Here is a 17,556-nt window from a genome sequence, read left to right on the forward strand (position 1 = left end):
CAGTCACCAGCAGGTAGCCTAGCGGTTAGGCGTTGGCCCAGTCACCAGCGTAGCCTAGCGGTTATGGCGTTGGCCCAGTCACCAGCAGCCTAGCGGTTAGGCGTTGGCCCAGTAACCAGGTCAGGTAGCCTAGCGGTTAGGGCGTTGGCCCAGTAACCAGCGGTAGCCTAGCTGTTAGGCGCGTTGCCCAGTCACCAGCAGGTAGCCTAGCGGTTGCGTTGGCCCAGTAACCAGCAGGTAGCCTAGCGGTTAAGGCGTTGGCCCAGTAACCAGCAGGTAGCCTAGCGGTTAGGCGTTGGCCCAGTAAACAGCAGGTAGCCTAGCGGTTAGGCGCGTTGGCCCAGTAACCAGCAAGTAGCCTAGCGGTTAGGGCGTTGGCCCAGTAACCAGCAGGTAGCCTAGCGGTTAGGCGTTGGCCCAGTCACCAGCAGGGCCTAGCGGTTAGGCGTTGGCCCAGTCACCAGCAGGTAGCCTGGCTGGTTAGGGCGTTGGCCCCGTCACCAGCAGGTAGCTAGCGGTTAGGGCGTTGGCCCAGTAACCAGCAGGTAGCCTAGCGGTTAGGGCGTTGGCCCAGTAACCAGCAGGTAGCCTAGCGGTTGAGGCGTTGGCCCAGTCACCAGCAGGTAGCCTAGCGGTTAGGGCGTTGGCCCAGTCACCGAAAAGTCCTTGTTCGAATACTCCAACAAAGTGAAAAATATGTCGACTTGCCCTTAAGCAAGAAACTTAACCCTAATTTGCTCCAGGGCACCGTACTACAATGGATGACCCTGTGAAACAACACATTTCACTGCACCTAGTGTATGTGACAATAAAACATATTTTATATTTTGTAAACAGTCCATTGTGGAACATACTTTTCATGCTCACATAGGCTTGTATTGTAGTCCAATCATTCACAGGCTTTGTATTGTAGTCCAATCATTGATAGGCTTGCATTGTAGTCCAATCACTCACAGGCTTGTATTGTAGTCCAATCATTCATAGGCTTGTATTGTAGTCAATCATTCATGCACAGTATGTCTGTCCTTCAAGCATTGCAAATGGAAGACACTTCCACATTTCTGCTCCAGTGGGGCGTAAAATAAAAGCTTTTTCATATACTGTATATAAAATAAATCTCCCCTTTTCCCAAAGTGTAGCACATGATGTAATACCAACTACAAAGTGTACAGTGTAGCATGTAATATCAATACTGTAAGATATTTATAAAGCCAACACAGTAGTGCAACAGATTCATTTGGTAATTTGAAGGAAATATTGCCCAAATCCTCCAAACTGCCTTAACCTAAAGTCCTATTTAATCATATAATATGAATATTAGCCCTTTTCTTTGGTAAACACGTAACTTGTGTGTACAGGGAAAGATTGATTCAATATCATTTTTGATATACATAATCTCTTCTGCTATATAAATAAAGCTTGATTTGATTCAAATCAATCACAACTTTCTAACTTCCCCTTCCACCTACATCCCAACATAAACACATGATTTTCCTGTGTTATATATATTCACACTATGAGGTTGGAATAATACTGTGAAATAGTGAAAATGATGATAATGTCCTTTTTAGTGTTGAGCTGTTTGAAAAGACCTCCTGAAATTTCAGCCTGTTTTGGTGGGATGGAGTTTTGGCCTGGCTGGTGACATCACCAACGAGCAGTAAATTGGTTCATAGACCAATAAAAAAGAGTTCCAAACCTCTCTGCCAATAACAGCTTACTCCTCACTCAGACCACTCCAGGACAGTCCTAGCAAAAATTCTTGTTTGAGAAATTGCTCTTTGCTAAGAAGCAATTTAGTTTCTTCTTTTTTGACCATTTTGATTGAAAACAATCACAGTAAGGTACTTAATTGTTACCCAGAAATGAGTTAATATTGAGATAAAACCAGCTGTTTTCCATAACCGCTTTTTGGAAAACAGGAACTAGAGACAGAATGCTTTACATTTCAATAGTACAGAGAAAGATGCTAAAGAAAGTTTGAACACTAACTTGTGGGCACTGTATTGTACGATAAATGACAGTATTGGTGCCAGTATAGAATGTGTTGTGTTGTTTCTTGTCAAGTCTAGTTAGTGGTGGTATTAGGGGGTATGACTGTAACTAGTATGAGGGGGGTGCGGTGTTGTTATCCTGGAAGGGTGATTTTCTTCAAGCCTTGGAGGAGGTGGGTACTGAGGCAGCCTGGTCCTCCTCATCTACACTGAGATCCAGACGCAGTTTCTCCAGAGTCTGCCTCATTTGCAAGGTGGACTCCTTACGCCTGCAAATCAAATGAAGGTGTGTGTTTGTGTCCAGTAGTTTTAACAGTCTCTCTCTCTCTCTCTCTCTCTCTCTCTCTCTCTCTCTCTCTCTCTCTCTCTCTCTCTCTCTCTCTCTCTCTCTCTCTCTCTCTCTCTCTCTCTCTCTCTCTCTCTCTCTCTCTCTCTCTCTCTCTCTCTCTCTCTCTCTCTCTCTCTCTCTCTCTCTCTCTCTCTCTCTCTCTCTCTCTCTCTCTCTCTCTCTCTCTCTCTCTCTCTCTCTCTCTCTCTCTCTCTCTCTCTCTCTCTCTCTCTCTCTCTCTCTCTCTCTCTCTCTCTCTCTCTCTCTCTCTCTCTCTCTCTCTCTCTCTCTCTCTCTCTCTCTCTCTCTCTCTCTCTCCCACATACTTGAGTTGGAGGTGCTGGTCCAGGAGCTGTCTCTGTAGCCTGGTGGAGGTCTCTCTCTCCTCTGTCAGTTCTCTCTGGGTGTGGCGGTACTGAGCCTCTCTACGACTAGCCTCCTCCTCTGCCTCGTTCAGCTGACGCTTCAGGGAACGATCCTCTGGGTCATCTGATGGAGAGGGGTCATAGGTCAGTGGATCAACATCAGAGGGCTACCATTTATCTATCAAACTACATTAAACATGTTGTTAATCACAACACTCGAGGTATAACAGACGTTCACGTGGATAACCTTTACTTATGCAGGGTTGTCTGAATTAAACAATTATTTAGCAAGAGAACCTGGAAGTCATCTTACGCACACAGTATAAGTAACTTTTGTTTATAGGAACACAAATGATTGCAAATAATATTCACAGTCCCCATCTGACATGTCTCTTATCTCCACTGCTCCCCAGTGTTAGTAACTGTCCCCATCTGACATGGCTCTTAACTCTACTGCTCCCCAGTGTTAGTAACTGTCCCCATCTGACATGGCTCTTATCTCTACTGCTCCCCAGTGTTAGTAACTGTCCCCATCTGACATGGCTCTTATCTCTACTGCTCCCCAGTGTTAGTAACTGTCCCCATCTGACATGGCTCTTATCTCTACTGCTCCCCCAGTGTTAGTAACTGTCCCCATCTGACATGGCTCTTATCTCTACTGCTCCCCAGTGTTAGTAACTGTCCCCATCTGACATGGCTCTTATCTCCACTGCTCCCTAGTCGTTAGTAACTGTCCCCATCTGACATGGCTCTTATCTCCACTGCTCCCCAGTGTTAGTAACTGTCCCCATCTGACATGGCTCTTATCTCTACTGCTCCCCAGTGTTAGTAACTGTCCCCATCTGACATGGCTCTTATCTCCACTGCTCCCCAGTGTTAGTAACTGTCCCCATCTGACATGGCTCTTATCTCTACTGCTCCCCCAGTGTTAGTAACTGTCCCCATCTGACATGGCTCTTATCTCTACTGCATCCCCAGTGTTAGTAACTGTCCCCATCTGACATGGCTCTTATCTCCTGCTCCCCAGTGTTAGTAACTGTCCCCATCTGACATGTCTCTTATCTCCACTGCTCCCCAGTGTTAGTAACTGTCCCCATCTGACATGTCTCTTATCTCTACTGCTCCCAGTGTTAGTAACTGTTCTCCCCATCTGACATGTCTCTTATCTCTACTGCTCCCCGGTGTTAGGTAACTGTCCCCATCTGACATGGCTCTTATCTCCACTGCTCCCCAGTGTTAGTAACTGTCCCCATCTGACATGGCTCTTATCTCTACTGTTCCCCAGTGTTAGTAACTGTCCCCATCTGACATGGCTCTTATCTCCACTGCTCCCTAGTGTTAGTAACTGTCCCCATCTGACATGTCTCTTATCTCCACTGCTCCCCAGTGTTAGTAACTGTCCCCATCTGACATGGATATTATCTCTACTGCTCCCCCAGTGTTAGTAACTGTCCCCATCTGACATGTCTCTTATCTCTACTGCTCCCCAGTGTTAGTAACTGTCCCCATCTGACATGTCTCTTATCTCTACTGCTCCCCGGTGTTAGTAACTGTCCCCATCTGACATGGCTCTTATCTCCACTGCTCCCCAGTGTTAGTAACTGTCCCCATCTGACATGGCTCTCTTATCTCCCACTGCTCCCCAGTGTTAGTAACTGTCCCCATCTGACATGTCTCTTATCTCTACTGCTCCCCAGTGTTAGTAACTGTCCCCATCTGACATGTCTCTTATCTCTACTGCTCCCCAGTGTTAGTAACTGTCCCCATCTGACATGTCTCTTATCTCTACTGCTCCCCAGTGTTAGTAACTGTCCCCATCTGACATGTCTCTTATCTCTACTGCTCCCCAGTGTTAGTAACTGTCCCCATCTGACATGTCTCTTATCTCTACTGCTCCCCGGTGTTAGTAACTGTCTCCATCTGACATGGCTCTTATCTCTACTGCTCCCCAGTGTTAGTAACTGTCCCCATCTGACATGGCTCTTATCTCTACTGCTCCCCAGTGTTAGTAACTGTCCCCATCTGACATGGCTCTAATCTCTACTGCTCCCCCAGTGTTAGTAACTGTCCCCATCTGACATGTCTCTTATCTCTACTGCTCCCCAGTGTTAGTAACTGTCCCCATCTGACATGGCTCTTATCTCTACTGCTCCCCAGTGTTAGTAACTGTCCCCATCTGACATGGCTCTTATCTCCACTGCTCCCCAGTGTTAGTAACTGTCCCCATCTGACATGGCTCTTATCTCCACTGCTCCCCAGTGTTAGTAACTGTCCCCATCTGACATGTCTCTTATCTCTACTGCTCCCCAGTGTTAGTAACTGTCCCCATCTGACATGGCTCTTATCTCTACTGCTCCCCAGTGTTAGTAACTGTCCCCATCTGACATGGCTCTTATCTCTACTGCTCCCCAGTGTTAGTAACTGTCCCCATCTGACATGTCTCTTATCTCCACTGCTCCCTAGTGTTAGTAACTGTCCCCATCTGACATGGCTCTTATCTCCACTGCTCCCTAGTGTTAGTAACTGTCCCCATCTGACATGGCTCTTATCTCTACTGCTCCCCAGTGTTAGTAACTGTCCCCATCTGACATGGCTCTTATCTCTACTGCTCCCCAGTGTTAGTAACTGTCCCCATCTGACATGGCTCTTATCTCCACTGCTCCCTAGTGTTAGTAACTGTCCCCATCTGACATGGCTCTTATCTCCACTGCTCCCCAGTGTTAGTAACTGTAAAGTGTCGTACCAGGTCCTTCTGCTCCGTAGAGATCTTATGTTCCTCCTCCAGCTGATCTGACAGTTCGTGTTCTTCCTCTCCAGTTTACCGATGGTGTTGGTCATCACCACCTTATTCCTGCCAGGAGAACAAAAGCCATTCACGTATAGAAGTCAACAAACACTGTCTAGGACCGTAGACACAATAGGAGCACACCTCTCCTCCACTCTGAGAGCGTTCTCCAGCTCCTTGGCCCGGCTCTCTGTCTTAGTGATGACATCATCCTGGACTCTGGAGTTGTGAAGTTCCTCCACCTCCACACGCAGGTCACGCACCTGCAGTACACCACAGGAAGGAATGTCACAGTTACCCCCCTCAGACACCACAGGAAGGAATGTCACAGTTACCCCCTCAGACACCACAGGAAGGAATGTCACAGTTACCCCCCTCAGACAGCACAGGAAGGAATGTCACACCACAGGAAGGAATGTCACAGTTACCCCCCTCAGACACCACAGGAAGGAATGTCACAGTTACCCCCCTCAGACACCACAGGAAGGAATGTCACAGTTACCCCCTCAGACACCACAGGAAGGAATGTCACAGTTACTCCCCTCAGACAGCACAGGAAGGGAATGTCACACCACAGGAAGGAATGTCACAGTTACCCCCTCAGACACCACAGGAAGGAATGTCACAGTTACCCCCCTCAGACACCACAGGAAGGAATGTCACAGTTACCCCCCTCAGACAGCACAGGAAGGAATGTCACAGCACAGGGAAGGAATGTCACAGTTTACCCCCTCAGACACCACAGGAAGGAATGTCACAGTTACTCCCCCTCAGACAGCACAGGAAGGAATGTCACAGTTACCCCCTCAGACACCACAGGAAGGGAATGTCACAGTTTCCTCCCTCAGACAGCACAGGAAGGAATGTCACAGCACAGGAAGGAATGTCACAGTTACCCCCTCAGACACCACAGGAAGGAATGTCACAGTTACCCCCCTCAGACAGCACAGGAAGGAATGTCACAGTTACCCCCCTCAGACAGCACAGGAAGGAATGTCACAGTTACCCCCCTCAGACAGCACAGGAAGGAATGTCACAGCACAGGAACCTTTCAGACGTGGCTCATACAGGTCAGTTTAGCTCTGCCTTTCATTGCTGCCAGGGGGTTTTTAAAGCTTTGGCACATATCTAAACATGAATCACATCAACGGACAACAACTTCAACCTTAGGCCCACATGCAACACTGATGTATAGATGGATCACACAGCTACACCACAGGCTGACGTCCCTGCATTGTTAGAACTGGGTAGTTAGTGTAATGTACCTGTCTCTCAGGATTATCTGCTCACTGTCCAGCTGCTCATTCACATCTTTCTCCTGGATCAACTTCAGCTGGAGCTGTTCCGTCTGTGAAGAACACAACCGTCTGTTTAGATAGATACTACACACTCACTGGGCACATCCTCAAAAAAAAAACCTGTCCCCGTTTGATGCTGTAGAATCATGATCGACATCAGAATCAAATTAGTCCTCACTGGCCAGGCATCAGTCAAGAAATCTGGATTCAGTTAAAGTCCCAGAAGATTCAATTTCATATTTGTGATTTATGAGTTGTTTGACTATATTAATTGAAGTAAACAGAGAACATAAAAAACATTGGTTCAGTGTGGCATAGTGTTGGGGGTCAGAGAAAACATTGGTTCAGTGTGGCATAGTGTTGGGGTCAGAGATGAGAGGACAGGTGTAGGCAGACAGATGTACCTGCTCGACGGCTCTCTTGTGCCTGCTGGCCCATCTCTGTTCACGGTCCTGCATCTCCTCCAGGTCGCTCTCAAGATCTATCACTTTCTCCTGGAGAAAGGAGAAACACATCAACCAATCAATATATCAATCAAATTGATCTATAACACATTTTCTACATCAGCAGTTGTTACAAAGTGCTTTGACACTTAATATGTTGTGAAATATGTTATGGATGTATTGTCATGTTTTTAAAATGTATAACTGCCTTAATTTTGCTGGACCCCAGGAAGAGTAGCTGCTGCCTTGGCAGGAACTAATGGAGATCCATAATAAACCCCAGGAAGAGTAGCTGCTGCCATGGCAGGAACTAATGGGGATCCATAATAAACCCCAGGAAGAGTAGCTGCTACCATGGCAGGAACCAATGGGGATCCATAATAAACCCCAGAAAGAGTAGCTGCTGCCTTGGCAGGAACTAATAGGGATCCATAATAAACCCCAGGAAGAGTAGCTGCTGCCTTGGCAGGAACCAATGTGGATCCATAATAAACCCCAGGAAGAGTAGCTGCTACCATGGTAGGAACTAATGGGGATCCATAAAAAACCCCCAGGAAGAGTAGCTGCTGCCTTGGCAGGAACTAATGGGGATCCATAATAAACCCCAGGAAGAGTAGCTGCTGCCTTGGCAGGAACTAATGGGGATCCTAATAAACCCCAGGAAGAGTAGCTGCTGCCTTGGCAGGAACTAATGGGGATCCATAATAAACCCCCAGGAAGAGTAGCTGCTGCCTCGGCAGGAACTAATGGGGATCCATAATAAACCCCCAGGAAGAGTAGCTGCTGCCTCGGCAGGGAACTAATGTGGATCCATAATAGTGTGTGTTGTTGTGTGTGTGTTGTTGTGTGTGCGTTTGTGTGCGTGCGTGTGTGGCATGTGTGTGTGCGTTTGTGTGTGCGTTGGTGTGTGCGTGTGGGTGTGCGTGTGTGTGTGTGTGCGTGTGTGTGTGTGTGCGTGTGCGTGTGTTCGTTTGTGTGTGCGTGTGTGTGTGTGTCTCAGTCACCAGATCTCAACCCAATTGAACACTTATGGGAGATTCTGGAGCGGCGCCTGAGACAGCGTTTTCCACCACCATCAACAAAACACCAAATGATGGAATTTCTGGTGGAAGAATCGTTTCACATCCCTCCAATAGAGTTCCAGACACCATGTAGAATCCATGCTAAAGGTGCATTGAAACTGTTCTGTCGGCTCGTGGTGGCCCCAACGCCCTTTTAAGACACTATGTTGGGTTTCCATTATTTGGCAGTTACCTCTATATCTACAGTAGATCTCCCCACGGTTCATACTGTCTACTCTCTCTATATCTACAGTATATCTCCCACGGTTCATACTGTCTACTCTCTCTATATCTACAGTATATCTCCCACGGTTCATACTGTCTACTCTCTCTATATCTACAGTATATCTCCCACGGTTCATACTGTCTACTCTCTCTATATATACAGTATATCTCCCACGGTTCATACTGTCTACTCTCTCTATATCTACAGTATATCTCCCAAGGTTCATACTGTCTACTCTCTCTATATCTACAGTATATCTCCCACGGTTCATACTGTCTACTCTCTCTATATCTACAGTATATCTCCCACGGTTCATACTGTCTACTCTCTCTATATCTACAGTATATCTCCCACGGTTCATACTGTCTACTCTCTCTATATCTACAGTATATCTCCCACGGTTCAACTGTCTACTCTCTCTATATCTACAGTATATCTCCCACGGTTCATACTGTCTACTCTCTCTATATCTACAGTATATCTCCCACGGTTCATACTGTCTACTCTCTCTATATCTACAGTATATCTCCCACGGTTCATACTGTCTACTCTCTCTATATCTACAGTATATCTCCCACGGTTCATACTGTCTACTCTCTCTATATCTACAGTATATCTCCCACGGTTCATACTGTCTACTCTCTCTATATCTACAGTATATCTCCCACGGTTCATACTGTCTACTCTCTCTATATCTACAGTATATCTCCCACGGTTCATACTGTCTACTCTCTCTATATCTACAGTATATCTCCCACGGTTCATACTGTCTACTCTCTCTATATCTACAGTATATCTCCCACGGTTCATACTGTCTACTCTCTCTATATCTACAGTATATCTCCCACGGTTCATACTGTCTACTCTCTCTATATCTACAGTATATCTCCCACGGTTCATACTGTCTACTCTCTCTATATCTACAGTATATCTCCCACGGTTCATACTGTCTACTCTCTCTATATCTACAGTATATCTCCCACGTTCATACGTCTACTCTCTCTATATCTACAGTATATCTCCCACGGTTCATACTGTCTACTCTCTCTATATCTACAGTATATCTCCCACGGTTCATACTGTCTACTCTCTCTATATCTACAGTATATCTCCCACGGTTCATACTGTCTACTCTCTCTATATCTACAGTATATCTCCCACGGTTCATACTGTCTACTCTCTCTATATCTACAGTATATCTCCCACGGTTCATACTGTCTACTCTCTCTATATCTACAGTATATCTCCCACGGTTCATACTGTCTACTCTCTCTATATCTACAGTATATCTCCCACGGTTCATACTGTCTACTCTCTCTATATCTACAGTATATCTCCCACGGTTCATACTGTCTACTCTCTATATCTACAGTATATCTCCCACGGTTCATACTGTCTACTCTCTCTATATCTACAGTATATCTCCCACGGTTCATACTGTCTACTCTCTCTATATCTACAGTATTCTCCCACGGTTCATACTGTCTACTCTCTCTATATCTACAGTATATCTCCCACGGTTCATACTGTCTACTCTCTCTATATCTACAGTATATCTCCCACGGTTCATAAAGTCTACTCTCTCTATATCTACAGTATATCTCCCACGGTTCATAAAGTCTACTCTCTCTATATCTACAGTATATCTCCCACGGTTCATAAAGTCTACTCTCTCTATATCTACAGTATATCTCCCACGGTTCATACTGTCTACTCTCTCTATATCTACAGTATATCTCCCACGGTTCATACTGTCTACTCTCTCTATATCTACAGTATATCTCCCACGGTTCATACTGTCTACTCTCTCTATATCTACAGTATATCTCCCACGGTTCATACTGTCTACTCTCTCTATATCTACAGTATATCTCCCACAGTTCATACGGTCTACTCTCTCTATATCTACAGTATATCTCCCACGGTTCATACTGTCTACTCTCTCTCTATATCTACAGTATATCTCCCACGGTTCATAAAGTCTACTCTCTCTATATCTACAGTATATCTCCACGGTTCATACTGTCTACTCTCTCTATATCTACAGTATATCTCCCACGGTTCATACTGTCTACTCTCTCTATATCTACAGTATATCTCCCACGGTTCATACTGTCTACTCTCTCTATATCTACAGTATATCTCCCACGGTTCATAAAGTCTACTCTCTCTATATCTACAGTATATCTCCCACGGTTCATACTGTCTACTCTCTCTATATCTACAGTATATCTCCCACGGTTCATACTGTCTACTCTCTCTATATCTACAGTATATCTCCCACGGTTCATACTGTCTACTCTATATATACAGTATATCTCCCACGGTTCATAAAGTCTACTCTCTCTATATCTACAGTATATCTCCCACGGTTCATACTGTCTACTCTCTCTATATCTACAGTATATCTCCCACGGTTCATAAAGTCTACTCTCTCTATATCTACAGTATATCTCCCACAGTTCATACTGTCTACTCTCTCTATATCTACAGTATATCTCCCACGGTTCATACTGTCTACTCTCTCTATATCTACAGTATATCTTGCTTGGCCAGGTCCTCTTTAGACTGGGTTAAGGTTAGGGGTTATGGTGCTCTCTGTCTGTACCTACCTGAGCCTGTTTGAGTTGCTTGGCCAGGTCCTCTTTAGACTGGGTTAAGGTTAGGGGTTATGGTGCTCTCTGTCTGTACCTACCTGAGCCTGTTTGAGTTGCTTGGCCTGGTCCTCCTTGGTCTGTGCAGCAGTCTGTAGCTCTATCGTGAGGTCCTCTACGCTCCTCTCTGCCTGCTTCCACTGCAGCTGGACTCTCTCCTCAGCTGGATCTCCTCCTCCAGGGACCGCTCCTTATCTATCAGCTTACCTGACACCTGATGACAACACATACAGTTATCTATCAGCTTACCTGACACCTGATGACAACACATACAGTTATCTATCAGCTTACCTGACACCTGATGACAACACATACAGTTATCTATCAGCTTTACCTGACACCTGATGACAACACATACAGTTATCTATCAGCTTACCTGACACCTGATGACAACACATACAGTTATCTATCAGCTTACCTGACACCTGATGACAACACATACAGTTATCTATCAGTTTACCTGACACCTGATGACAACACATACAGTTATCTATCAGTTTACCTGACACCTGATGACAACACATACAGTTATCTATCAGCTTACCTGACACCTGATGACAACACATACAGTTATCTATCAGTTTACCTGACACCTGATGACAACACATACAGTTATCTATCAGTTTACCTGACACCTGATGACAACACATACAGTTATCTATCAGTTTACCTGACACCTGATGACAACACATACAGTTATCTATCAGTTTACCTGACACCTGATGACAACACATACAGTTATCTATCAGTTTACCTGACACCTGATGACAACACATACAGTTATCTATCAGCCTACCTGACACCTGACAGAGTATAACATAGTGTAATAAATATATACAACACACGGAGTGTAATAAAGAATATTATACTCATATGTAAATCAGAAAAATCACATATGGACACACATTTTACAGTGTGGGTGAAGTAGGCGACACAATCCCGATTGCTGTAAACACATGGGTGTCGGCTTAAGCAGAAATTACTTTCAAAAAGTAAATCTCATGCGCAAATGATCTGCCTTTGACTTTATTAAGGCCTACGCCATGCATGGTGACCAGGGCCTGTAAGATCTATGTCCTTATCTACCTGTATACCTAACCCTAACCCCCCTAACCCTAACTGTAAGGCCTTTATAACCCTGGTCAGTATTGTACCTGTCCCTGCAGGAGGCTGACAGTCTGTTGGGCTGTCTGCAGTTCCTGACCCCTCTCCAGTAGAGTCTCTTCCAGCTCCTCCACCCTCAGCAGGGCGTCATCTCGTAGCTTCTGGTGCAGACTGAGCTCTGCTGAGGCCTGGGTGGCTTTCTGTAGGGCCTCTCCTAGCTGTGGAGGGAGAGGGACGATAACGTCACGCACATATACACAGGAAACTCTCCAGGGTTAAATCAACAACTGAGAGTGTTCCATTTAACACTGGTCCAGTGTCTATACGGGTCTGCCCTTTTCAGTGTTAAATTAACACAACGCTTAGTGCCAAGCCTTATTTGCATATTTCCCAGAGGGCCTTGACCTTCGAGTGAATTGTAGAGTTACCACCCATGACTGTGTTTGTTAGTGACACGGTTGTTGCATTCATTCATTTTCAGTCCTGTGGCCTTCACCAAGTGAGATCCACAAGCGAATATGTTATCATAAAAAATTTAATTCCTTACAACACAACACATATTTCATGAGGCAGTATTTTGAGGGCCTAGTTTTACCCTAATACGGTGGTCTGAAAGTCATGGTTTACAGACCACATCAGGCCTGCAAGTCACTTTATGCTGGCTTGCAAAGGGATGTGTAATTCCTATTGGAATCCAGCCAGAGTGGGGCTATCCAACATTTAGAATGTTTTATTCACCCGCAACCTGCATTTAGAATGACTGACAGGATTGGGAAGACTAAGATATGAGGCTACCTCAACTATCTAAACTGGAACAACCATTACAGTAACGGGAACAAGTCCAACTAACAGATTGGATTAGTTTAGAAACATTTATGTTATTTATATTTGAGTGGCATAAGATTAATTAATCAATCAATGTACATGCAAAAACATAGATATTGAAACAAACAAAAAAATCTACCTGCAATAGAGCATGCTGGGAAATATGATAATGATGGGTGTGGTTTTGTTTTAACACTGGGGTTATTTTACACCAATGAGTGTTAATTTAACACTTACAGAGTTCATGTAACTCCTGAATCAACACGAGAAATGTTACACTAATTCAATTTCAAATTTCAACAATCTTCAAGTTATGGAGTTGGAATTGAATTGGAATTAGAATGTTTGGAATGTTTTAATTGGAATTAATTGTAATTGTAAAAAAAAATTACAAATATTTGGAATTTAACTGAATTGGAATTTAATAGTTGTTCATTTCCCAGTTAATGGAATTAATGGATTTAATATAACAAAAGTACTGCATGATTTGTTTTAAATAATTTCAACTAGTATTTCTATATTCCCTGAAAGCCTGAGGGAATTTAATTTGAATACCTAACAATGGAATTGAGTGGAAATGTATTATCTCTGAATTTAAAGACTGTCCTGGACTTTGATTAGTATTAAATGTAATTTACAGGGAGAGGGAATTTAATTAGAATTTAATTTGCGGAATTAACCACAACCCTTGGAAGCTACATTATAGGTGTGTAAAGTGAACAGTACTGTACCTCAGTCTCCAGTCTGAAGACTGACTCTGATCTCTCTCTCACACACACACACACACACACACACAGACTTTACTACACGTATGAGTATAACACCGTAACTGTACCTCAATCTCCAGTCTGAAGACGGTGTCGCTGAGCTCTGATGTCCTCTTGTCCCGTGTCTCCTTGTCCACCTCTAGCTCCTCCAACTGTCTCTCAGACAGCCACAGCTTCTCCGACAGGCCCTGGGCATGGAGCGACTGCTTCTCTAGTGCCTCCTATGGGGGACAGATACACATGATGTGGGACAGGCACAGAGGCTGGGGCTGAAATGGAACCCTACTCGCTACATAGTGCACTAATAGGGAACAGGGTGCCATTTCTGGATGCACAGAGGGGCTCACACAGGGTCAGGGCAAACACATAGGCCCAGCTAACTGACAGGTCTGTGGTAGAATAGGCCCAGCTAACTGACTGAGGTCTGTGGTAGAATAGGCCCAGCTAACTGACAGGTCTGTGGTAGAATAGGCCCAGCTAACTGACTGAGGTCTGTGGTAGAATAGGTCCAGCTAACTGACTGAGGTCTGTGGTAGAATAGGTTCAGCTAACTGACAGGTCTGTGGTAGAATAGGTCCAGCTAACTGACAGGTCTGTGGTAGAATAGGCCCAGCTAACTGACAGGTCTGTGGTAGAATAGGTCCAGCTAACTGACTGAGGTCTGTGGTAGAATAGGCCCAGCTAACTGACAGGTCTGTGGTAGAATAGGTTCAGCTAACTGACAGGTCTGTGGTAGAATAGGTCCAGCTAACTGACTGAGGTCTGTGGTAGAATAGGCCCAGCTAACTGACTGAGGTCTGTGGTAGAATAGGCCCAGCTAACTGACTGAGGTCTGTGGTAGAATAGGCCCAGCTAACTGACTGAGGTCTGTGGTAGAATAGGCCCAGCTAACTGACTGAGGTCTGTGGTAGAACAGGTCCAGCTAACTGACTGAGGTCTGTGGTAGAATAGGTCCAGCTAACTGACAGGTCTGTGGTAGAATAGGTTCAGCTAACTGACAGGTCTGTGGTAGAATAGGTCCAGCTAACTGACAGGTCTGTGGTAGAATAGGCCCAGCTAACTCACAGGTCTGTGGTAGAATAGGTCCAGCTAACTGACTGAGGTCTGTGGTAGAATAGGCCCAGCTAACTGACAGGTCTGTGGTAGAATAGGTTCAGCTAACTGACAGGTCTGTGGTAGAATAGGTCCAGCTAACTGACTGAGGTCTGTGGTAGAATAGGTCCAGCTAACTGACAGGTCTGTGGTAGAATAGGCCCAGCTAACTGACTGGTCTGTGGTAGAATAGGTCCAGCTAACTGACTGAGGTCTGTGGTAGAATAGGCCCAGCTAACTGACAGGTCTGTGGTAGAATAGGTCCAGCTAACTGACAGGTCTGTGGTAGAATAGGTCCAGCTAACTGACAGGTCTGTGGTAGAATAGGCCCAGCTAACTGACTGGTCTGTGGTAGAATAGGTCCAGCTAACTGACTGAGGTCTGTGGTAGAATAGGCCCAGCTAACTGACAGGTCTGTGGTAGAATAGGTCCAGCTAACTGACAGGTATGTGGTAGAATAGGTCCAGCTAACTGACAGGTCTGTGGTAGAATAGGTTCAGCTAACTGACAGGTCTGTGGTAGATTCTGATTATAGAGAAGCCTGTACTGTACCTCGGCATCCTGTATCTTATTCTTCAGAGACTGCTGCAGGAAGTTGAAGGCATATTCCTGAGTGTTAGCCTCCACCATCAGGTCTCTGGCCTCGGTCATCTCCGTCTGGAGGATACATACATGACATCAGCTCTCTGTGACATCCTCCGTGTTTCAACACTTAGAAAAGACAATCACCAGTGCTTGACTTGGACTGAAATAGGTTCCGGTACTCATTTTGAGTTCCGGTACTGTTTATATTTAGGTACAGAAGCTCCACAATATTTTTGAGCTAATATTCTATAAGAGGAACAGGAACTGAAGCAGTAGGACATTTGAGGCGCTGGTACATTCACAATTTAGCAGACGCTCTTATCCATAGTGACTTACAGGAGCAAATTAGGGTTGAGTAGCTTGCTCAAGGGCACATCGACAGATTGTTCACCTAGTCAGCTCAGGGATTCGAACCAGCGACCTTTCAGTTACTGGCCCAATGCTCTTAACCTGAACTCTTTGAGAGTCAGTTAAAGGATGAGCTTGTGTGTTGGAAGATAATCATTCTATCCAGCTCCATTAAAGAGTCTCAGAAGAATATACACGGTGTAGTTTCTGTGTAGTCCAGAGGTACACGGTGTAGTTTCTGTGTAGTCCAGAGGTACACAGTGCAGTTTCTGTGTAGCCCAGTCCAGTAGCCTACCTCCATTACTCTGAAGCGTTCCGTCATGGCCATGTTGTCTCTCTCCAGCTCTATCATCCTCTCCCTCATCCTCTTCATCTCAATCTTGGATTGATAAGGAGACAGGACATTACGTTAGCTTCAGGAACCTCTTTACTAGCATCGGAACCAGTCTGTTTGTGCCACCATGCCACTCCTTACCAAGACAAGGAGTGGCAAGGAGTGGCATCACGGCGCAAACAGACTGCACCCAGGCAACATCTTTACTGAGATCAAACCAGATATGTTACACAGAGCATTCTGGGTAGTGTAGTCCATCATGCTACACACCTGCAGGGTACTGTTGGTTCTGAGAAGGTCCTCGTTGTTCACCAACAGGCTTCTCATCTCCAGCCTGATCTGGTTCCTCTCCTTGTCCATCTCTACACTCTCTGCCTCCAGGAACTGGTTCCTCTGTGGATAGGAGGGGGACACAGAGGATATGAGGGAGGGAGGGAGAGAGGGAGGGTGGGAGGTAGGGAGAGAGGGAGAGGGAGTGAGAGAGAGAGAGAGAGAGAGAGAGAGAGAGGGTGGGAGGTAGGGAGAGGGAGGGGAGAGAGAGAGAGAGAGAGAGAGAGAGAGAGAGAGAGAGAGAGAGAGAGAGAGAGAGAGAGAGAGAGAGAGAGAGAGAGAGAGAGAGAGAGAGAGAGAGAGAGAGAGAGAGAGAGAGAGAGAGGGAGAGGAGAGGGAGTGAGAGAGAGAGAGAGAGAGAGAGAGAGAGAGAGAGGGAGAGGGAGAGGGAGTGAGAGAGAGAGAGAGAGAGAGAGAGAGAGAGAGAGAGAGAGAGAGAGAGGGGGGGAATGAGAGTGTCTCTTCATATTGTACCTTCTGACAGGCATCCATCTGCCTGGTCAGCTCCTCGATGTAGTCTCTCTTGTTGGGCATAGCGACAGACGACACAGTGGGCCGCATGGGGAGATGGCTTGGCATCACCTGGAAGAACCAGGGGTCAGTCATACAATACTGATATACGCTTACAGCTGAGAAGTACCGGTATTATATAAAAAATAAAACATATGATGACAGAGAAATGTCGGTAACAACATATGCTTTATAAATTGTTATAAGCATGAATGAGCCTTTATAACGTGTCAAAAAGCACCAAAAAAAATATGTTACTGAAATGTTCTTTTTTTGTTAACCCTGTATTATTGCTCTGACCACCCACCTGCTGGTCCCTCCTCCTGATGGTGTCGTAGGTTGAGAAGCGTGTACGTGGGGCAGTCACAGCCGGGGTGAAGTAGGGCACGGGGCTGGTACTCCTGCTGTTGTAGCTGTTAAACAGGTTCAGCTCTGACGTGGCTGGAGACATCACCTCCTGCATCTAACGGAGAGGAGAGGGGGGAGGAGAGGAGAGGAGAGGAGAGG

General features: G+C 45.6%; 2 protein-coding genes across 2 annotated transcripts in view; both read right to left on the bottom strand.

Annotated features, from left to right (window-relative positions):
- Positions 1-2,123: 2,123 nt before the first annotated feature.
- LOC123489763 (myosin heavy chain, embryonic smooth muscle isoform-like) lies at positions 2,124-3,075 on the bottom strand. The gene is made up of 3 exons (XM_045220162.1): positions 3,060-3,075; positions 2,649-2,811; positions 2,124-2,263 (listed from the first exon to the last, which is right to left on the bottom strand). The coding sequence occupies exons 1-3, from the start codon at positions 3,073-3,075 to the stop codon at positions 2,152-2,154; spliced, it is 291 nt and encodes a 96-aa protein (XP_045076097.1). The 3' UTR covers positions 2,124-2,151.
- Positions 3,076-11,269: 8,194 nt separating this feature from the next.
- Positions 11,270-17,556, bottom strand: part of LOC121573373 — a 17,134-nt gene continuing 10,847 nt past the window's right edge. Inside the window, exons 6-13 of the mRNA XM_045220163.1 lie at positions 17,357-17,512; positions 17,014-17,121; positions 16,480-16,602; positions 16,171-16,254; positions 15,495-15,599; positions 13,919-14,071; positions 12,309-12,476; positions 11,270-11,368 (exon numbers count right to left, since the gene is read on the bottom strand). Coding sequence (XP_045076098.1) covers positions 11,270-11,368; positions 12,309-12,476; positions 13,919-14,071; positions 15,495-15,599; positions 16,171-16,254; positions 16,480-16,602; positions 17,014-17,121; positions 17,357-17,512 — 996 coding nt within the window. The remainder of the gene's footprint in view (positions 11,369-12,308; positions 12,477-13,918; positions 14,072-15,494; positions 15,600-16,170; positions 16,255-16,479; positions 16,603-17,013; positions 17,122-17,356; positions 17,513-17,556) is intronic.

The sequence above is a fragment of the Coregonus clupeaformis genome, unplaced genomic scaffold (assembly GCF_020615455.1).
Source record: "Coregonus clupeaformis isolate EN_2021a unplaced genomic scaffold, ASM2061545v1 scaf3264, whole genome shotgun sequence".
Classification (NCBI taxonomy): Eukaryota; Metazoa; Chordata; class Actinopteri; order Salmoniformes; family Salmonidae; genus Coregonus; species Coregonus clupeaformis.

Coding starts and splice junctions, on each gene's coding strand:
- LOC123489763 (XM_045220162.1), bottom strand. Junction 2,264..2,648: donor GACCAGCACCTCCAACTCAA/GTATGTGGGAGA, acceptor TTTGATTTGCAG/GCGTAAGGAGTCCACCTTGC.